A 21,724-nucleotide genomic window follows, 5' to 3' on the forward strand; every position below is an offset into this window, starting at 1 on the left:
GTGGAGAAGCTTCGAAATAACGACTTCATTAGGGAAGCTTTCTACCCAGTATGGGTGTCCAATCCTGTATTGGTACCGAAGCCTAATAACATCTGGAGGGTGTGCATAGATTTCACCGATTTAAATAAGGCATGCCTGAAGGATTGCTTCCCACTTCTGAATGAATGCGGGGTTGTATTGCTAAAAAGTTATGTCGTTCGGCTAAAAAACACTGGAGCCACATATCAATGGCTGGTAAACCATATGTTCAAAGACTAGATAGGAAATAACATGGAGGTTTACATGGATGATATGTTGGTGAAATCCAAAAAGGCCAGGGACACATTGAGGATTTGGAGGAATGTTTCAATATTTTAAGGGCAATATAGAATGAAGTTGAACCCCCTGAAGTGCTATTTTGGTGTAGGATGGAGAAAATTCCTAGGATTCATAGTGAACTCCAGGGGGATTGAAGAAAACCCCAAGATAAAGGCATTGTTGGACATGCCCTTACCAACCAGGATCAAGGATGTGCAGAGCCTAACAGGATGCATAGAAGCAATAAGCAGATTCGTGTCCAAATCTACTTACAAATGTATTTCGTTTTTCAATATCCTCTTAGGTACAAAGAAATTTGAATGGACCGAGGAGTGCGAACAAGCTTTCCAAGCTCTAAAGCAGCAGCTGGCACAATCCCCGATCCTTTCAAAACCTCTAGAGGGCGAAGAACTATGCATATACCTAGCAGTAACTCAACACACTGTCAGTGCAGTCCTGGTTAGAGAAGAAAATAAGATTAAGCATCCAGTCTACTATGTCAGTAAAAGATTGGTTGAAGCCGACAACAGGTATCCTCTCATTGAAAAATTTACTTACTGCCTACTCTTGTCATCCACAAAACTTTGCCCATACTTCCAAGCTCATCCCATGAAGGTTCTAACCGACCAGCCATCACCCCAAGTCCTGCAAAAGCCGGACACCTCTGGTCAGCTACTCAAATGGTCTATAGAGCTCGGGGAAGTATGATATCATCTACCAGCCTCGAACAACAATTAAAGGCCAAGCTCTTGCAGATTTTGTAGTTGAATGTACCAGGTTACAAGAAATGGATGAAGATATGGCCGAGTAGTCATTAGAGTCTAGACCACCGCCTAGTACAAGTGTGGAGATGAAAACCGAGCACCTAACATCCAGCACTGTTCATTCTGAGCAAGATCCCCAAGTCTAGAAGCTGCACATTGATGGCTCATCTACTGACCATTTTTCTGGGTCTGGTCTCACACTAATCACTCCTGAAGGGCAACGCATCCATTGTGCACTTAGTTTTGGATTTAAAGCATCTAATAATGAAGCAGAGTACGAGGCATTAATCGTAGGGCTGAGGTTAGCAAGGGAAGTGAAGGCTAAAGTCTTGGACATATATAGGGATTCGCAGTTGGTTGTCAATCAGATCCTCGGTGAATACACTGCTCAGGGAGAAAACTAATGGCCTATCTTGATAAGTTCAAAGACATGCTCGCTCAGCTCAAGAGGTACAACATCCAACAGATACCAAGAGAATGAAATTCCATAGCAGATGCGTTGGCCAGACTAGCCAGCAGTGTTGTAGCAGACAAAGCCAACCTGGTTCTTGTTGAATACCTAGTCAAACCAAGCATCGACCTGCCAAATGCAGCTTATAAACAACACTCCATCCTAGATGACCACGAATGCAGCTTATCTGGAACACGGCATCCTGCCCAACAATCGCAATGAATCCAGGAAACTAATGAGGAAAGCTGCTCGGAACCTAATCCCGGATGGGGTTATGTACAGAAGGGAGTTTTCCATGCCATTTCTCAGGTGTGTCAACCAAACAGAATTAGGACGGATGTTGAAGGAGGTACATGAAGGTTTCTATGGAAACCATGCAGGGGCAAAGTCTGTCTAAGAAGATTTTAAGGCAAGGCTACTTCTGGCCAACTATGAACGAAGATGCCTCTGCATATGTTCGAAGGTGTGACAAGTGCCAGAGAATTTCCAAGACACCTCGAGCACCCCCAAATGAGCATACTCAAATGCAAAGTCCATGGCCCTTCGTTATTTGGGGAATTGACCTTATTGGTCGGTTACCAAAGGGAAAGGGGGAGTACAGTATGCAGTCGTGGCAGTTGATTACTTCACCAAGTGGATGGAAGCCAAACCACTGGCAACCATCATTCCAAAAATTTACTGGACTTTGTGGTGAAAAATATAATCTGTAGATTTGGTCTACCACAGAAAATAGTGTCTAACAACAGAATCCAGTTTGACAGCCAACTGTTTACTGATTTTTGTGCCAAGAATGGCATCACAAAAAGTTTCTCAGCAATCTCGCACCTTCAAGCAAATAGACAGGTAGAAACAGTTAATAAAACTCTCAAAGACACTCTGAAGAAGCATCTAGAAGAGGCTAAGCGTAACTGGCTAGAGAAACTGCCTGAAGTACTATGGTCATACAGAACTATCAAGCAAACATCTACTAGTGACACCCCCTTTGCACTTGCATATGGATACGAAGCAATGCTGCCAGTAGAAGTAACTCCACCATCTCACCGACATACAGCATACAACCAAGATCTCCAGTTAGTACTTGTCCCCCGTTACTGGAATGGGGAACACCTGCAGAAGTACTACCAATAAAAATAAGTTTTAAGTGAACGTTGATTGGCCGGTGCGGCATGAACTGCCCATACCACCGAACAGCTCAAGTTAGCTATATTAATTATGCACAAGCCCAATTTACCCATTTATTGTAATAATTAATATTTATGAATGTAAGATACATTGTAGCGACACAACTTGTATGGTTAATTTTTAATCAATAAGACAGGATTTTTGTCCATTTACACAAGCCTTATTTTTACAATGATTATCTTGCTTACTAGTGATTTATTTCACGGATTTTCGGCAGTGTATGAAAATTTTGTAGGTTTTTGAAAACCCAAGTACCCCCGAATAGTTTATTACAAATAGCTCTGGTCAATTAGCAAGTGACCAAGAGGATAACCCACGAGTTATGAATCTTGCTGGGTCACTAAGAGGGCACCATATTCATACATGGACAAGCAGAGAGAAAAGAGTGTAATCAAAAGGACTTAGAAACGTTAATCTTTATTAATGTTAAAGTGCTTGCGCGTTGTTCGATATATATCGGACAACAAAAACGGCCATAAAACAATTTTTGTAGATAGGGTTGAACAGTTTTTGTTTACAACTAATTCGAAAAAATTGAAGCACTCCAATTTACAGAACTACACAACTCCAAAAGCAGTATAAGCCGAGTATGAGTAGATATATAGTTAAAACGGGAAGCATTTTAAAGAAAGGTAAAATATTGCTTGGGATTAAACGCTGCTCGGCTCAACCATGCTGTTTTGACCAAAGTAAAATATTGCTCGAGATTAAAGGCTGCTCGGCTCAACCATTTTTGTCTATGAAATAATAAAGAAAAGCAAAATACAAATAGAGTTTGTTAAGAGCCCTAGATTTGTTGGTCGGGCTCGACGATAGCGGTTTTGGCCGGGAGGCTGCTAGACTGGTCATCAGGGGTTAGAGCCTCAATTGAAGCACTCGAACTAAAGGGCAAGGCATCCTCTTCAGGGGCGGTCATAATTGGCTTGGTGAGTGGCATGGAAGATTATGTCTCGAAGGCTGGAGGTTGATCAGTAAGGACAGTTGGGGCCTCGTTCTTCTCTCGCTCAGTGCAGTAGTGTATAAGCTCGTCATAGGCCTCTCCTAGATAGCTAAAGTCTGTCGCCTTGTTGCGAACCTAGAAATCTGTAATGGCCCAACTACTCTAGACTTTGGACCATTACTAATTTCTATACCAATCTTACGAAAACATACATTTGAAATAACATATCTTTATTTCAAAACTATCAGGTAAAGGTTTAAAACTATATAAAATTCATAAGTAGGACATTGGGATCCCATTGTTTGAAACAAAACATAACTTTGACATAATGAAAACTTAATTAAAACTTATTACAACCAATTGCGGAAAAATACATAGAAAACCATAATTAAAGAGACTTCATCCTCGAATCGAACTCTCGGTCCATCGATTCCATCCCGCCTCAGTACACATCCCCAAGCTTCCAAGAACCTTTTCCGCCACCAAAGCTATTTTCCTGCACATATATACATAAAGGAATGAGTCTAATGCCCAGCAAGGAAGATAAAACACATAAATCATATACATAATATTCATATCAACATATACTAAAACATATCATAACATATGTCACATATACTATAATGGCCATTATTACTTGGGGTCCCATAAACTAAACAAGTCATATGCCCATTAGATTTGTGGGGCTTGCTAGCTAAGCAAGTCATATGCCCATAAATTTATTGGGGCTTGTTAGTTATACAGGTCATATGCCCAAGTTTACAAACATACATAATATAACATATAACATATACATAACACTTAAATCATAAGATAACACATAACATAACATATAAAATCCTATCCTATTTTCCTTACCAAAAGTACCGGGATATGAGAACAGGTTTGGGACTTTGGAACACTCCTAAAAACCATCAATGAAAGGGTGAGTATACTGAAGAAAAAGGAATGAAAAGAATGGACGAATTATACCATCAAGAATATACTTACCAAAAACCTTATGTTCAAGATCTTAGATTTCCTATCCAAAAATAAAGAATAAAGTTAAGGTGTTGAGTAGAAAACTATAAGAACTTAAGGGAAACAATACCAAAAATGAACTAGAGTTTGGAATACCTTGAATGCTTCTATGACCGATCTAAACCTCGAACCAAAATGTGCTATAAACCTTACTTCCCAAGTGTTTGGTAAGCTTATAATCCTCAACCCAAGTGTTTACACTCTCAAAAATAACCTAGCGGCTTGCAGCCTCTGAACTTAGCTTTATGAATGAATATATGGTTGGGTACTAGGTCCTATTTATAGAGTTCAAGAATGAAAAGATCTTCATTTAACTTGAATAAAATAATGGCTTTTAATTGAAAAATCTTTGAATTATCGTTCAGCAGAGGCTGAAGACTCGGTCAGAAAGATGTTGGACTTATCAAGAGGTTAAAGATTAAAATGAGAATGTTTCAAAAAACATTCAAAAATATATCAAAGGAGCCGATATATCGCCCCTTGTAGGCGATATATCGCCTGGGCCAGTATGCCCAAGGCACGTCGAGGTGATCGTGCGAAGTTACGTGTTTTTCGTATCCCTGTACTGTGATATATCGCCCCCTATAGCTGCGATATATCGGCATACGCTGAATATTTAAACACGAAATTGCACATTTTCAGCCTAATTTGAATTGAGTAAACAGCCTTGACTAAGTCCTCTAACGTTTTCAAAGCTGCTGACAGACCCTAGGATATTCAAACATTACTCTTAATAAACTTATTCCTCAAAAAAACTTAATTATCATTAAACATACACAAGACAAGTGTTACTTTCTTATTGGTTCTATCTAAACCTTATAATATAATAAATATCACCATCAATATCAGTCATATTAATCAAACCTTAGGTTAAAATTAATATTTTTCAACTATAGGTTAAACTTAGAAAATCTACAACTGTTACTACGAGTGTACAATTAAATCCCGGTCTGAACCAAAATCCACAGTCATAAAAATACTACTACTATTACTATTATTACTACTATCTAGCTAGCTAAGTAAAGTTCTTGGACTCTACAAAATCATAGAAGGTGCTCATACCGAAGTCCTCCAAAACTTTAGCATCAGCGACCCTATCAATTTTCTCTCTCTCAAAAGACTTTGCCATGTTATTCTTTACCTCCTAGGCGCCCCTCTTATCAGCAACATTCTTCTCCTTTAGCTCCTAAATCCTCCTCTCCAGCCGGTTAACATTGAGGTTCCTCTGCTCGACGGCAGATTTGAGCCCCTTGTTTTCCTTAGTAATCTACTCGCAGACCTATTGAAGATTCTAGACTTGCTCGGTCAGTTGGGCAATTCAAGAAGCTTTTGTCCTCAGACTCTTTCACTCAGCCAATCACATGTTTGCTCACCCCCTTGGCTCAATAATGAGCATAGTTGAGAGCCAGCATACCCTGCGATATGAAATGAAGAAATTTAGAACAAGTAACAAAAGAGAAAGATTAGTTAAACACTGAGCAGATCAATTATTTACCTTAGCAACACTCTGAAGACCGATGCTAGTGATGTAGTCCAGGGATTTAGTACTAAGGGTATCAATGAACTACACTTGGGAGGTAGATACCCTTTTTATATGTCCTTGTTGGATGGCTAGGGCTTTCTTCAAAGGCCCGGGGACCTCTTCAGTAGGGTCCTCAACAGCGCCTTCTGGGCTCGGCTGGAGGTGGCCAGCTCTGGTGCAGTGGCCCTATGGGTAACCTCCTTAGTAGAAAGTCCTTTGCTTTTGCTATATTTGCACGATGGTGTATGCTCCTTTTTATGAGAGAAAGTCTTATACAAGGTTTTCTCGACCCGCTCGGTAGCTTCAGCAGGCGGGTTAGTTTTATGACACTTGGCTGAGGGAACCTCACTACTAGGACCACTTGTATGCTTTTGGGAAAACTTCTTAAAAATATGGACAACATATCTGCAAAATAAAAGCAAAGGATTAGTAAAGGTGCTGAACAGGGTCAGAGCAAGCAAAAAATCATAACCAAGCAAAAGTAAGGGCAAGTTGTGAGAAGAGAGTCAGATCACCCTCTTCGGCTCTATAACGCCGTAATTTCTCATAAATTACCAAGAACACAACGTTGGATCATAAACATAAACATTGCTCTTTTATTGAATGAAAATTAAAATAAGTAAATGGATCCATGGTTTTACAAAAATAAAAGAATTGTCTTTAACATACTAAAATAAGCAACATTAAATAAAACTTTAAAAGAAACATGCTTTAATAAAAATAGGCCCGCTTCATCTTCCTCGGCTATATGGTCCCCACGAGTACATCACGAGGCTCCTAGGTCCCACTCGCCACTGACCTTTCTATCTTTAATTGCCTGAATCAACAACATCACAAGGGGTAAGTTTCTAAGCCAAGTAAGGAAAATACAAACAAGAGTCAGTCATATAATCATATAATCAAACATATCATAAATTTTACAAGAGTCATAACATAACTTATTTATACTAATCATACAACATCATAAAACCCTAGGTCATAACATAGCCTAAGTCATAATCTAAATAATAGTTCATAGTCATAAGTCATAGGTCATAAGTCATAATAAGAACAATAGGTCATAGGTCATAGGTCATTTTTCATAAGTCATAATAATAGGTCATAGGCCATAGGTCGAAATAATAAGTTAGATATAATAAAAAGATAAGGGCCTATACAGGGGTGGCAATTAAGCCCCGGACATAAGTCTGTCATACACCAGACATCAACTTAGGTCTGTCATAAAATTTTGGCATTCGAGCCTACCGAACATAAGTCCGCCATACATCATTGGACACCTTAGGACCAGACACACTTACCCCTTTATTGTACCTGAAATGTTAGGTCATACAAAACATAAACTAAACTACCTAATTTTCCTTACCTTGAGTGTGGAGATAAAAAGAAAGAGAAGAGATTGCTTACTATAGAAAATGTCCAATAAACCTTAAATACAACATAAGATATTTATATTATAGCCTTATAATAAAACTTGTTGATGCGGTTTTTCATGAATAGTGTATTAAGAAATTAAACAGGTAGATTAGTGTTGAATTATAAATCGTAATGAAATAATTAACACTCTCTCGAACACGCACAACTTTTACGTGGTTCAGTGGTTAAAATCCACCTAGTCCACAAGTCAATATTATTACTTTTCTCTCTCAATTTCTGTAGAGTTTTTGTAATACAAAAATGGCCCTCCCTTTCCCTGTCCATTATTCCTAGTATTTATAGGGGAATTTCATGGACAGGTTTGGGTAATCGCGTAAATAAATACGGTATCTATTTAATACAGAGTATTCCCATTTACACTGGGATATGATTTGATAACAAAATATAATATACATTTATTATCTCGGATAATAAATGAAAGATATGTGATACAGCCTGGGCATTAATGAGCGTATAAGGAGTCTTTAAATCTCTTGGGATCCTTCAATGTGCGTTCTGTCCAAGTTTCACGAGCTGAATATTTTGAGCTCGTGTTCAACGACTATCTGAACCCTAGCTCGTAGTAAGCTCAGAGCGCCCAAAGTTGGATCTGGTTATTATATGTCTCGAACCCAATTGTTATCCTGAGAGGCGGTCTGATAATAACCTGTGTATCGTCCTGTCCAACCCCCAAACTCGAGTTGTTCACATCACTGTTAGCCAAGTATTCTACTTGGCTATTTTTCCACATATTCATCTGTCAGCTATACCCGAGCTGAGTAATTGAACTCATGCTAATTTCAGGGTACAACAAAACTATACTTTCAAGAATTTTCTAAACCTCATAAAGTCATACCTTCAACCTAGAACTAAAATGATGAAATCCTAAGTCTTCTCCCTAATGTCTATCTCCAACAACAACACCAAGAGTTTGGATACTTGGGTAGATTTTGGCTATATATTGGCTTGATGGGGTTCAATATTTCGGCTATAATAGGGCTTAGAAAGGCAATAGTGTTTAAGGCAAAATAAAGAAAATAGAAGAAAAAGATCACTAGCACTATAAGGAGTAGTGTTTCAGCTATAGCTATGTAGAGTGTTTATGGCAAAATGGAAAGAGCTTTTGGGACTAAGGATTTCAAAATTATGAGAGCTTTTGAGTGTGAGAAAAATGGTGAAGGGTAAGTCTCTATTTATAGGATTCAAACCCCAACTCCCTTCCTTGATTTTCTCCACACTATTCAACTTAAATTTTAAAAATCAAACTTTCCCTCCACTATATGGTTTTATCCAGCCTATTCTTACTCCATTCATGTTGCTACATCATCTTCAAGTATGCCACATAGTCACCATTTGGTTCAAACTTTAGTCAAAGTCCAAACTACTATCTTATATCTCGTAACTCTGGACCCTTCTGAAGTAAAATTAATGTAACTGGAGTTGTAGTAGTTTTATTTAAACTATTTTTATACTGCTGGAAAGTTAATTCAATTATCTACAACCTTTTAGAAATACTATTTTTCAAAAATCATAATATAACTAGGCCAACGCTAGGTCTGAATTTATAGCATCCTAAAGTTACGAAAACTTCATTTACTTATCTAGCTCTTAGTTCAACCATCACACTACTATCTCTACTTAGTTATTTGACTACTTAAATTAAATCTTTTAAATCCCCATTTATCTAACTCTTTTTGACACATAGTCACTTAATTCAAATTGATCTAATCTTGCCTATCTTTAAAATTTAAAAAGAGTCCAATCTTTCTGATTTTTGTGCCAAACCTAAGACTAAGCTATTTTGATTTTCATTTTAATTCTAATACTTGGACTTAGATTAATGCCACATGTTAAATTCTTAATCCATCAAATAATATGTGCATTTAATACTTAATAAAACTATACACTAATTTAATCATATGCTAAAATAATTATAATTACCCAAACTATAATTATTTCTAAGTCGTAAAATCATAACTTAAATAATTTAAACTTAAAGCAATCTTTATTCCACAACTCAAGTCATAACAAAATCTAACCTAACATCATATTTAAGAAGCTTATAAGATAATAATAGCCTTGGTTATTACAATCTTCCCCCCTTAAAGAAATTCATCCTCGAAATTTTAATTACCAAATACCTCAAGATATTGCTCCCTTATGTCTTCTTCCAATTCCCATGTTGCCTCTCTTTCATTGCTATTGCTGCACAAGATTTTAACTATAGGGATACTTTTGGACCTTAACTCCTTAATCCCCCGCTCTAGAACGCATACTAGTTGTTCTTCATAACTGAAATCTTATTTTAACTCTAGAGCCTTGTAATCGAGCACATGGGATGGATCTGATACATACCTTCTCAACATAGATATATGGAAAACATTATGTGTTTCAGATAATGATGGTGGTAAAGCCAACCATATGCTACTTGCCCTACTTTGTCCAATATCTCAAAAGGACCTATAAAACTTGGGCTTAACTTTCCTTTCTTTCCGAAATGCATAATCCTCTTCATTGGAGATACATTGAGAAGACTTGATCGCCTACTAAAAACTCAGCATTTCACCTCTTAGCGTCGGCATAACTCTTCTGGCAACTTTGAGCGGCAATCATTCGTTATCTTATCTTTTCTACCACCTTTGTTGCAGCATGAAGTCCATCGCTATATCTTCCCATTTCCATTCGACAATGTTCCAGCAGGTCTCTGATGTATGGCCTTAACTTGTTGACATGTAAGGCATTTTGCTAAAAAAATTGCTATGTCTTTCTTCATCCCCAACCACTAGTACATTGTCTTGACATCGTTGTAGATCTTGGTCGATCCTGAGTAAAGTGAATATTGAGTAGTATGTGTTTCCTTCATAATACTATCTCTTAAGATACCTTTTTTAGTACACACACTCGGTTCCTATATCGTAGCATGCCTTCCTTGGTCAAGGAAAAATCAACATTCTCCGAGCCTTGTAGTGATGCTCTCTTCTTAATAAGAAAGTCATCCTCTTGCTGTTTCTCCTTTATTTCCTCCATTAATGTTAACTTGATTGGGAGGTCAGCTAGTTGTCTAGTTATTAACTCAATTTTGGACTTCTTAATATCATCTTGTAAGTGTTGCTCTATCCCCTCAAGTGTCGATATACTTTCGTAACACCATCTACTAAGTGCATCTGCCACGACATTAGCCTTGCCCAGATGATACAAGATCTCACATTCATAGTCCATTTCTAGCTCCAACCACCTTCGTTGCCTCATATTGAGTTCCTTTTGCCTAAAGAAGTACTTTAAACTTTTGTGGTCCGTATAGATTTCACACTTTTCTCTATACAGATAGTGCCTCCAAATCTTTAAAGCGAAAACAACAGCTACTAATTCTAGATCATGGGTTGGGTACTGCTGCTCGCACTCCTTTAGTTGTCTCGAGTCATATGCAACCACCTTTCCATCTTGCATCAAAACGCATCCAAGTACCTGCTTCGACGCGTTGCAATATACTATAAACTTTCCCTTATCATTTAGGACGCATAGAACTGGGGCTGATATGAACTTGTCCTTTTAACGTTTGAAATATTTCTTCACACTTCTCTGTCCATGTGAAATTCTGATGTTTCCTTGTTAAATTCGTTAAGGGTGTATCTATTTTGGAGAACCCTTCAACAAATCATCTATAGTATCCTGCCAAGCCCAGAAAACTTCTCACCTCGGTGGCACTCTCGGGTTTGGGCCAGTCCTTCACTGCTTTTATCTTGGCTGGATCTACTTCTTCGCCATTTTTAGACACAATGTGTCCTAGAAATGCCACCTTTTCTAGCCAGAATTCGCATTTCTTAAACTTAGCGTACAATTGATTAATTTTGAGTCGTTCCAACGTCATTCGCAGGAGCTCTTCATGCTCGAATTTCATCTTTGAGTAGATCAATATGTTGTCTATGAAAACCATAATGAACTTTTCCAGGTAGTCCTTAAATACTTGGTTCATAATGTCCATGAACGTGGCTGGTGCGTTAATGAATCCAGAAAACATTACCAGATACTCGTAGTGTCCATATCTGGTCTGAAATTTTGTCTTTGGGATATCTTCTTCTCGTAGCTGTAGATCATGATACCTTTGCCGCAAATCTATCTTTGAGAACACCGTAGATCCTTGTAATCGATCAAAAAGATCATCTATTCGAGGAAAAGGATATTTTTTCTTGATTGTCACTTTGTTTAGCTCTCGATAATCTATGCACATCCTCATGCTCCTGTCTTTCTTCATGACAAAAAGCACTGGTGCACCCAAAGGGGAAAAGCTTGGTCTAATGAAACCCTTGTCTAAAAGCTCTTACAGATGTATCTTTAATTCCTTAAGCTCCGTCGGCGCCATCCTTAATGGAGTTTTTTTATATTGTTTTCGTTTCCGATGCCCACTCTATTTCGAACTCGATCTCCCTAATCGGAGGTAATTGCGGTAGATCTTCTAGAAATACCTTGGGAAATTTGCATACTATTTACACATTCTTTGGTTCGAGTTGCATCTCTCGTGAGTTGTCTACTATGTTGGCTAGAAACTCCTGGTAACCGCTACTGATTAAACATTGAGCTTTGAGAGTTGAGACTATCGTATGCGAGTTCTAGAAATTACTCCTCTATAAGTGAACTTGTCGCCATCTTCTGTTTGAAAATTGACTGTCTTACCCCTTACATTCAATTGCTGCCCCATATTTTGATAACCAATCCATTCCTAATATCATATCATAGTCCTTAAGGTCTAACTCGATCAAATCTACTGATAATTCTCTTCCTTTGATTCTAACTACAATGCTATGCACCACTCTACTAGATAGCATTCTTTCCCCCGAGGATAATTCTGTGACAAACTTATCTCTTTATAGTTTGAATGGCTTATATAAGCTATCAATCATATTCAAAGACAAAGGAATGTATCTCTCCTGAATCGAATAAAACATTGAATTGTTTGCCAAAGATTGTGATCTAACCTGATACTACTGTATTACTAGTTTCTGCCTCACCTTATGTAAAAGTGAAAACTCTGAATGGTATTAGCTTTTTGTCCTTCTTTTGGTCTCTCAATTCTGGGTAGTCTTTCTTGAGATGACCTTCATCTCCACAATTGGAGCAACCTCTAGTCTTATATCGGCATTCTCTTGAATTTTCTCTCTGTATATTGGGCATTGAGGATATTCTACGTAAGGCTTCTTATTCCCATTGCCTTCCGACATAGTTTTCACTTTCTTGTCCGCCTTTTGGTTATGACCACCATCGTGTTTCCTTTTGTGGTCATTTTGTTCGTGATTGCTATAATTGGCATCCTTCTTGGTCGTTCCTTCTTTCCAGATTTTATCCTCCGTCTGCTCGGTTTCCCAAGCTATTTCCAACATTTCTGCGTATGTGGTTATTCCCCGAACCAACTTTATGTCTCAGGCTATCATTGGCCTCAGCCCTTTTACAAATCTTTGAATTTGTAACGTCTTAGTGGGTACCATGTCCGTTGCGGACTTGGCCAGTCGGTCGAATTTTTTTTCGTATTTCCTCACAGTCGAATTCCTTTGAGTTAATGGAATGAATTCGTCCACCCTTGTGGCTAGAATCACAGGGCTGTAGTATTTCTTATGTAATACTTGGATAAACTTTTCCCAAGTCATGACATTGACATCTCAGGTCTACTTCACTATATCCCACCAGATGCGGGCGTCTTTCTTGAGTAAGCTTGAGGCGCATGAGATTCGGTCCTCGTTTCCTAGGTGCATATGTTCCAATATGGATTCTATCGAACGAAGCCATTCTTCAACTTCTTTCTTTTCCTCTTTCTTGTTTGATTTCTTGTTAGTTCAGTCTTCTGGATCTTCTTAGTTCCTGCTCCATTTTCTTCTTTGTTTCCCCCAAAAGAGAAAATTGTTAAAACTAAGATAAACAAACAAAAATTATAACCTAGCCTATTGTACTACTATTTATTAGGTCCATCTATCTATTAAAACTATCCTATTATAATTAAGTCTAACTCAGGTAAATGGGCCTTAACAATTGAATCTTTAATGGAGGAAAGTTGGGTTCAGTATATCGTACCCACTACTAAGGCCCCCTAACTTCCACTTGGACCCAAAAGACAGGAATTTCAACCCTTGCCTTATTAATTGTTATTCATTTAATTAGATCCAATCTAATAATGCAAAGCAAATGGTCCTTGACAAATAGGCTAACCCATAAGAGAGGAATTTAAACCTTAGACTTTCAATTGAATCCAAAATTCTTAACATTTACTAACAATATAAATAATAGGAAAGAAATAACAAGAAATTAATTACAAAATAAAGAAAAACTTCTAAAAGAATAACAAAAAATAAAACTTAACGATGTGTCCTTATATTCCTCTAATCCTCCACATCGAATCCTTCTTCTAGCATATTCTGAGTGAAGTCCTCATAATCCTCTTAGGTGTAGATAAATCTTGAAGTGACAGGAACTTGACTTAGAAATCCTTCCTTAAGGTTGTCTGGTAACTGATGAACCCTTTCTCTTATTTCTCCATTTGGTAGGAATATATCTTCAAATATTCTAAAATTATGTGCAAACCTATCCATAAATGTATCTTAATTATCTTCAATAAGTATGCTATGATCAAACAAAACCTCATTCCATGCTGTCTACAAGTTTAACTCTGCTAATGGCAATTTGAGTGCATAAGGACTAAAAAAAATTCATGTGATTTATTCTTAAAAATACTCTTTCGAACTTTGATACATCTTCAGGGTCTTTGATTCTCCTTATTGCCTTAACCTTCTTAATAATGTTAGGGTTCACATTGCTCAGATTTGGAAATGAGTCATAAAGAAAACCATTATTTCACATAACAAACATATTTCATAAATCATACTTACTTTGTAGCGAGTTGGTCCTTTGTAGATGTCATGTGTATTTCGTGGGAACATTCAGAACCAATATAGCCATGATTCTGGTACCACTTGTAACACCCTAATTTCTCATAAATTATTGAGAACACAGCGTTGGATCATAAACATATTTCTCTTTTATTGAATGAAAATTAAAATAAGTAAATGGATCCATGTTTTTACAAAAATAAAATAATTTTCTTTAACATACTAAAATGAGCAACATTAAATAAAACTTTAAAAGAAACATGCTTTCATAAAAATAGGCTCGCTTGATCTTCCTCGACTATATGGTCCCCACGAGTACATCACGAAGCTCCTAGGTCGCACGAGCCACCGACCTCTCTATCTTTTATTGTCTGAATCAATAACATCATAAGGGGTGAGCTTCTAAGCCCAGTAAGGAAAATACAAACAAGAGTCAGTCATATAATCATATAATCAAACATATCATAAATTTCACAAGAGTCATAACAGAACTTATTTATACTAATCATACAACATCATAAAACCCTAGGTCATAACATAGCCTAAGTCATAATCATAAAGCATAATCTAAATCATAGTTCATAGTCATAAGTCATAGGTCATAAGTTATAATCATAACAATAGGTCATAGGTCATAATAACAAGTTAGAGGTAACAAAAAGATAAGTGCTTATACAAAGGTGACAATTAACCCCCAGACATAAGTCTGTCATACACCGGACATCAACTTAGGTCCGTCATAAAATTTTGGCATCCGAGCCTACGAGACGTAAATCCATCATACATCATTGGACACCTTAGGTCCAAACACACTTACCCTTTTATTGTACCTGAAATGTTAGGTCATACAAAACATAAACTAGGTCATGAACTAAACTACCTAATTTTCCTTACCTTGAGTGTGGAGAGAAAAAGAAAGAGAAGAGATTGCTTACTATAGAAAATGTCCAATCAACCTCGCCGGGTAGGGCCTCCTGCGCACCCCTGGCGATGGCACGGCGTGCCACATGGGGATCTTCCTCCTCTGTTCCATGGTTAGTTTGTTTAATGTGAGCAATTAATTGCTCCAAGTGATGAGTTACAAGCCAGTTCAGTGGTCACCTTCCCTCTGCGTATACAAGAAAAAAGGAAAGGTGAGGCGAGAGCACCAAACAGTTCTGGTCGGTGAGGATATCATAGGTTATACCGACATGCACAGAAAAACATGGGACGACATACCGAACAGAAGGCATATCAGATTAAAATCAAGTGCACCCAAGAAAGTGGAGGGTTTTCCCTAAAAAAGTTTTTGAGTGGTGTTCTTTGTGTCCTTCAAGAACACTAAGCGTGAATCAACAAAAAGGGGACGCTAAAACCCAATTTTTACAAAATCAGAGGTTCAAATAGATTACCCATTCCAAGAACTACCTGAAACATTCACTTAAACTTAGATTCAAACAACATGCATATGCTACCCAAGGTTATAGTAAAGAACGCACACAAAGAAAAAGGAAAACATTTTCTCACACACAATGCTAAGTGAAATAGAGAAGTCTAGAAAACTTACTTGTTGTAATAGTATGGCACTGGAGACGGGCTTGTGGAGTGAAGGTAGCATGACGTAAGGATCGGAGCATAGGCTAGCTCTCCTGGATAGACTGGGAGATGGAGACATAGGGTTTTCCAGGTCGACTCTGGTTTTTTTGAAGCAGAGAAGAGGTAAAAAGAGAGGAAAGGAAAGGGCACCCTTATTTATAAGCAAGAAGAAATGAGCTCCGCCCTGCAAGAATTTAATGCGTCTGTCTAATCAGCAATCCCCTCAATCACTATAGGCATATCCCCCTAGACACATCAGCACACACGCACGTACGACTCTCCAATCACCTCACCTCAATCGCCAAATACGTCAGCCACTCTTCGATAACTGCATGATACAAGTAGTGGAAGACCATTATGATGCTTTATGGTTCCAAAAAGAGTCGGGAAAGAGTGAAAAGTCATTTTTTGGAAATACTAAGGTTATTAATTGCACCAGATGTTGTGCCATGTAGTAAGGGGTATATACCCCTGATCAGGCTAGATGGGGTGACCTCCAGAAGAAAGTTTCCATGCTGCTTAGCACCATTGAAAACTTGGGGGAAAATGTTATCCCAAAAATTGACATGTATGACGTGGCACCAAAATTGGACATGTGGAGTAGGCTGGGCAGACTCCTCAGCAAGTTGGTCTATGTATACCTGCAGGGCATACAACTAGTTACTACTCTACATTATCTCCAGAAGTTCAGCTGCTCGGCGGGACCATCAGAAAACTTGTTGGTTAGTATGACAGGCAGACTGGTCGAAATACCCTTGACAAATGAATAACAGTCACTGCTCGATACGCTTGGCAGGAGAAAAGCCGGTCGATATGATGAACAGACATACCTGCTCGGATGAAAGCAGTTAAACTCTATGTTAGCACTCCACAAGAATCGTCCAACCACCTTCAAAGAACGTTTGACAGCCCTGAAGACTTTGCCACACAAATAGGACAATAACTACGAGCGAGAATATATGGATATTCCCCATCAATTACGCTCGGGGGAAACTCCTGGGCGATAGGATAGTATAAATACAAACTCTCCACCATAGTGGAGGGGGGTCAGAAAAATTGCCTACCGACCAGTATTAAAATCATACTGAGCAGCCTGGCTTGGTACTTAGCAACTATTCTGCTATTTGGTATTGTTATTTACACTTAGAAATCTACCTGTATTCACTGGTTATCTTGTGTAAACCCTTAAAATCAATACGAATCTAAGAGGAAGTAGGTCGTTACCAATTCTTGGGGCCAAACCTCTGTAAATCCTGATGTTCTTTATTATTTATTTCTCATCATTATTAGGTTCTTGGCTCATTTATGGTGCATTGATTGTCTATTTGAAAGCTCTCTAATTAATTATTTGACTCCGTGTTAGTTGGTTAAAAATCAGTCAACAATGTAGTAATTTAAAAAAAAATGTACCATACATGTTTTAAAAAATATGTAGTTACATGTTTTTTAATTTTAAATAATATATTACAAGATATTATCATTTACTCTATCTATTTTACACGTTTAAAAAATGTAGTAATAATAAAAAACAAAAAAAATGTAACTACTGACTACACTTATATATAAATTAATATATTCAAAATATATATTTTATAAATTAATGTAGTAATATATATTATGTAAATATTGTTTTATTTTAGATATATGTGTTTTAAAAAATGTAGTTTAAAAATAGCATCTATATATGGATAAAAAAACATAAAGAGTTATTAATTAATACTTAAATATCTAACTTTTTAAATAAATAAAAAACAAAAAGGTAAAAAAATTCAAATTCGAAACCAAAATATCTTAACAATTAAAAATATCAATATATGTACACATCAATATATACACAAAATATTAATTTAATTAAAAATTTATTTGAAGAGCTATTAAACCATAAAATATTTCAAATTCAAAACCTAAATGTAACGCCCAACTACCCAGGGACCGTTACGCTGTGCATTTTAAACAGTCCTAAACTCGCTAAACGATTCATTTGGCCATAATCGTGTAACTAAACGTGATTATCGGTTTAGGGTTAAAATATTTGGTCAAAGATATAGCGTTTCACTAAAATGTAAACTGTATACATTGGGATCCCAAAATATATTTTAAAGGTTAATTACAGTAAAATATTTACAACCAACCGACCTAAGCGGCAAAATAGGGTTTAACCCTAGTTCCTCTTTAAACCCTTGACCATGGTGGTCAATCAGACGCATATGTACACAACGCCACCTAAGCTCTCCAACTCAAGGATGGTCCATCTTTCTTTTGCCTTTACCTGCACCACATAGCACCCGTGAGCTGAGGCTCTGCAAGAAAACTCAACATGCTCATAAACAAATAATAACATGTCACTAACTCATAATAAGCATGCCTAGCAGTAATAACCTTATTCATGCATTCAGGCAAGTCCAAATAAATGATTATGGGGCCCTGCGCCCTGAGTAGATGATGGTTGAGTCTATCTCTGGGGATCTGCTCCCTGAATATAGGACTAATGAGTCTATCTCTGAGGATCTGCTCCCTGAATAGATTACTAATGAGTCTATCTCTAGGGATCTGCTCCCTGAATAGATGACTAATGAGTCTATCTCTAGGGATCTGATCCCTGAATAGATGACTAATGAGTCTATCTCTGGGGATCTGATCCCTGAATAAATGACTAATGAGTCTATCTCTGGGGATCTGCTCCCTGAATAGATGACTAATGAGTCTATCTCTGGGGATCTGCTCCCTGAATAGATGACTAGTGAGTCTATCTCTGTGTAGGTGACTAATGAATCACTCTCTAGGTAGAGGACTAATAAGTCTCTCTCTGGGGCTCTGCGCCCTAAGCCATGTGACATTTCAGTCACCTGAACCTTTTGGCCCTGGCTCTAGGTAACTAGCCTTTAGACTAGACAAGCGCTTTAGTTTTCTTCAACCTTAGGGTCGATCAAGCATTTAATGCTCATGTTGATTGGATTTAATCATTTTGGCTCTGCGTTAAATACGTTAATGTCACTCTTGACTCATAGGTCAATTCCATACGACCAACGCTTTGTACTATTTTCGATCATGACTGATGAGTTAAGACTTCACGACCAGTACTAACACCAATGTCCTTTCTGACTAATGATTCATTGCCACTCACAAGTAAACAATTCAACCAGGCATATATCACATGTCAAATATCCAAATATAAAGCATTCAACATGCTTACTCAACATTCACCAGCATAATTATGATCATGCACATTTACAGAGATTCAAGCTCTGATCAATTCCATATTCAATATTATTGTCATGCCATAATCACATTTATTGCATGCATCACATGCTGGGTGCAGTTTTCTTACCTTTGGTCCAAGCACAGGTTACCAGTAAACAACCCTCAAGCACCATCCTATTTCCAAGCCACTAGCGATAACCTAGTCACAACCATAATATAAAATCCCATAAACAAACGGGTAAATAAATACTTCTGGACCAATTCCTAGCCTCCGGGGTGTTGAATTCTACCAAACCAGGTAGTAAGATCGATCTCGTGCCCTTAGTTTTAAGTTCCCATGACTAAAAACCAACTTTGGCCATTTTTCCCCTTTTGAGTCTCGGCCCCAAACACTAGAGCTGCAGCCCCACTCAAGTCAGGGCCCAAAGCCCTTCTCTAATAGCATTAGCATCGCGGCGCTCCTAACTGGCACCTTGACTCAAATAGCCCCGCAGCACCAATCACCTACTTCATCAAGCTTGAACCGTGGCACCCAAGAACAGGGTCATGGCTCGACCTCGAACCCAGCCAGAAAACCTCCATTTTCTCATTTTAAATCCTCCAAAAACCTATCCAAACATACTCAAATCTCAAAAAAAAAGTTCCCAATCATCTCAATGGCACAAAATCCTCAAAACCCAAGCTTCAAACCATTCAAAAACTCCTCAAAATGAAAAATCCAAATTCAAAACTTAAGAAATTCTAGGAAACGGAAACTCGGAAATTCAAAGCTTAAATTACCTCTGATTATGTCGTTTCTCGCCAAATCCTCTGGCTAATAAGCTTCTAATCTTTCCTGGGATCGAGGAATCGCTATGCCTCGATCCATGCTTGAATTCGAGTCCTAAAACTCGAGTTTCCTTCGAAAATGCGATCGGTGTCAAAAAGGGAACGGGAGAGAGAGAGAGAGAGAGAGAGAGAACATTATGAACATTCTTTTATGTTTCTGATGTTAAGGAATGAATTTAATCCTAATCCTCTGTTACAGCTGTTAATAACAAATTGCTACAGCTGTCACAATTGCTGCTTTTGTGTGCAGGACCACACGTATCGTTGTATTATTTTGCTCGTGCAGTTTGTTAGAATATTTTTGTTATTCTTTCTGTTATGATGAAATGTTGTAATATGTACCATGTCCTTTTATGAATATAAATACAATATTGCAGCACTCAGCATATTCAAGCTGAGATTTCCATTTCTTTTCTCCCGTTATATCCAAATTCTCTCTTGGTATCAGAAGCCATTCTCCGGCGTCTTGCCTCATGTCACCAAACACTGAGCACTCTGGTGACCAACCAGCTCTCTCCGATAGCATCGTTGCTAATCAAACAGCTGCGGTCCACCATCCAGGCACCAGCTTCACCCTCTCTTGTTTCTTCCCCTTCTCCGGTGCAGAGCACCCTTACTCAACCTTTTTCTGTTAAGTTGGACCGCAATAACTTTACCCTGTGGAAATCTATGATACTTCCGATGGTTCGTGGCCATCGTTTGGAAGGTTTTTTAACTGGTACAAAGGTCAAGCCCGCTGAGTTTCTCCCTCTCTCAGCTGGAGCTCCAGAAGGTAATGCTCAACCCAATCCGGCATTTGAGCAATGGATAGTTTCTGACCAGCTTCTACTCGGCTGGTTATATGGTTCGATGACTGAAGGCGTGGCCACTGAAGTTATGGGTTGCAACTCTACTGCAGACCTCTGGCGTGCTCATGAAACCTTATATGGTGCTTATTCTCGAGCTAAAATGGATGAGTACCATACGAAAATTCAGACGACAAGGAAAGGATCGTCCTCTATGGCAGACTATCTCCATCAAAAACGGCAATGGGCAGATGTTTTGGCTTTGGCAGGTGACCCCTACCCTAATCATCATTTGGTTGCTAACGTTCTCTCTGTTCTTGATGCAGAATACTTACCTGTTATATTGATTGTGGAGACTCGCTCATCTATGTCTTGGCCTGAGTTACAAGATATTCTTCTGAGTTTTGATAGCAAAATGGAACGACTGAACTCACTCTCCGGCGGCACTAAGATCCTCAACGGCTCCTCCTCTCTTATGGCTCATGCTGCTACCAAATCGCCTCCCTACCCCTCGGGCAGAAACTCTTTTTCACCTAATCGTGGTTCTCGTGGTCCCTCTCAGGGTGGTGGTCGCTTTCGAAGCCGTGGAGGAAGGGGTGATTCGAAGCCTACCTGTCAAGTGTGTGGACGTTTTGGTCACTCTGCTGCATACTGTTACAATCGGTATGATGAAAGTTTTATGGGTTCTACTCCATCGGGTGCATCTCTGTCTCAAAGAGGTCCTCACGGTTCTAATTCTGGTGCTGCCGCATTCATAGCCACTCCAGATATGGTCGCAAATGACTCGTGGTATGCTGATTCTGGTGCGAGTAACCACATCACCAATGACCCCAGCCAAATGACTCACAAGACACAGTACGATGGTAAGGAAACC

General features: G+C 38.3%; 1 protein-coding gene across 1 annotated transcript; it reads left to right on the plus strand.

Moving 5' to 3' along the window:
- The first annotated feature begins 1,678 nt into the window (after positions 1–1,678).
- Positions 1,679–2,640, plus strand: LOC133779703 (uncharacterized). Its single transcript, XM_062219630.1, has 2 exons — positions 1,679–1,821; positions 2,223–2,640. Exons 1-2 carry the CDS (start codon positions 1,679–1,681, stop codon positions 2,638–2,640), a joined length of 561 nt encoding a protein of 186 aa, XP_062075614.1.
- The last annotated feature ends 19,084 nt before the right edge of the window (positions 2,641–21,724 follow it).

The sequence above is a fragment of the Humulus lupulus genome, chromosome 5, assembly GCF_963169125.1.
Source record: "Humulus lupulus chromosome 5, drHumLupu1.1, whole genome shotgun sequence".
NCBI classification, from domain to species: Eukaryota; Viridiplantae; Streptophyta; class Magnoliopsida; order Rosales; family Cannabaceae; genus Humulus; species Humulus lupulus.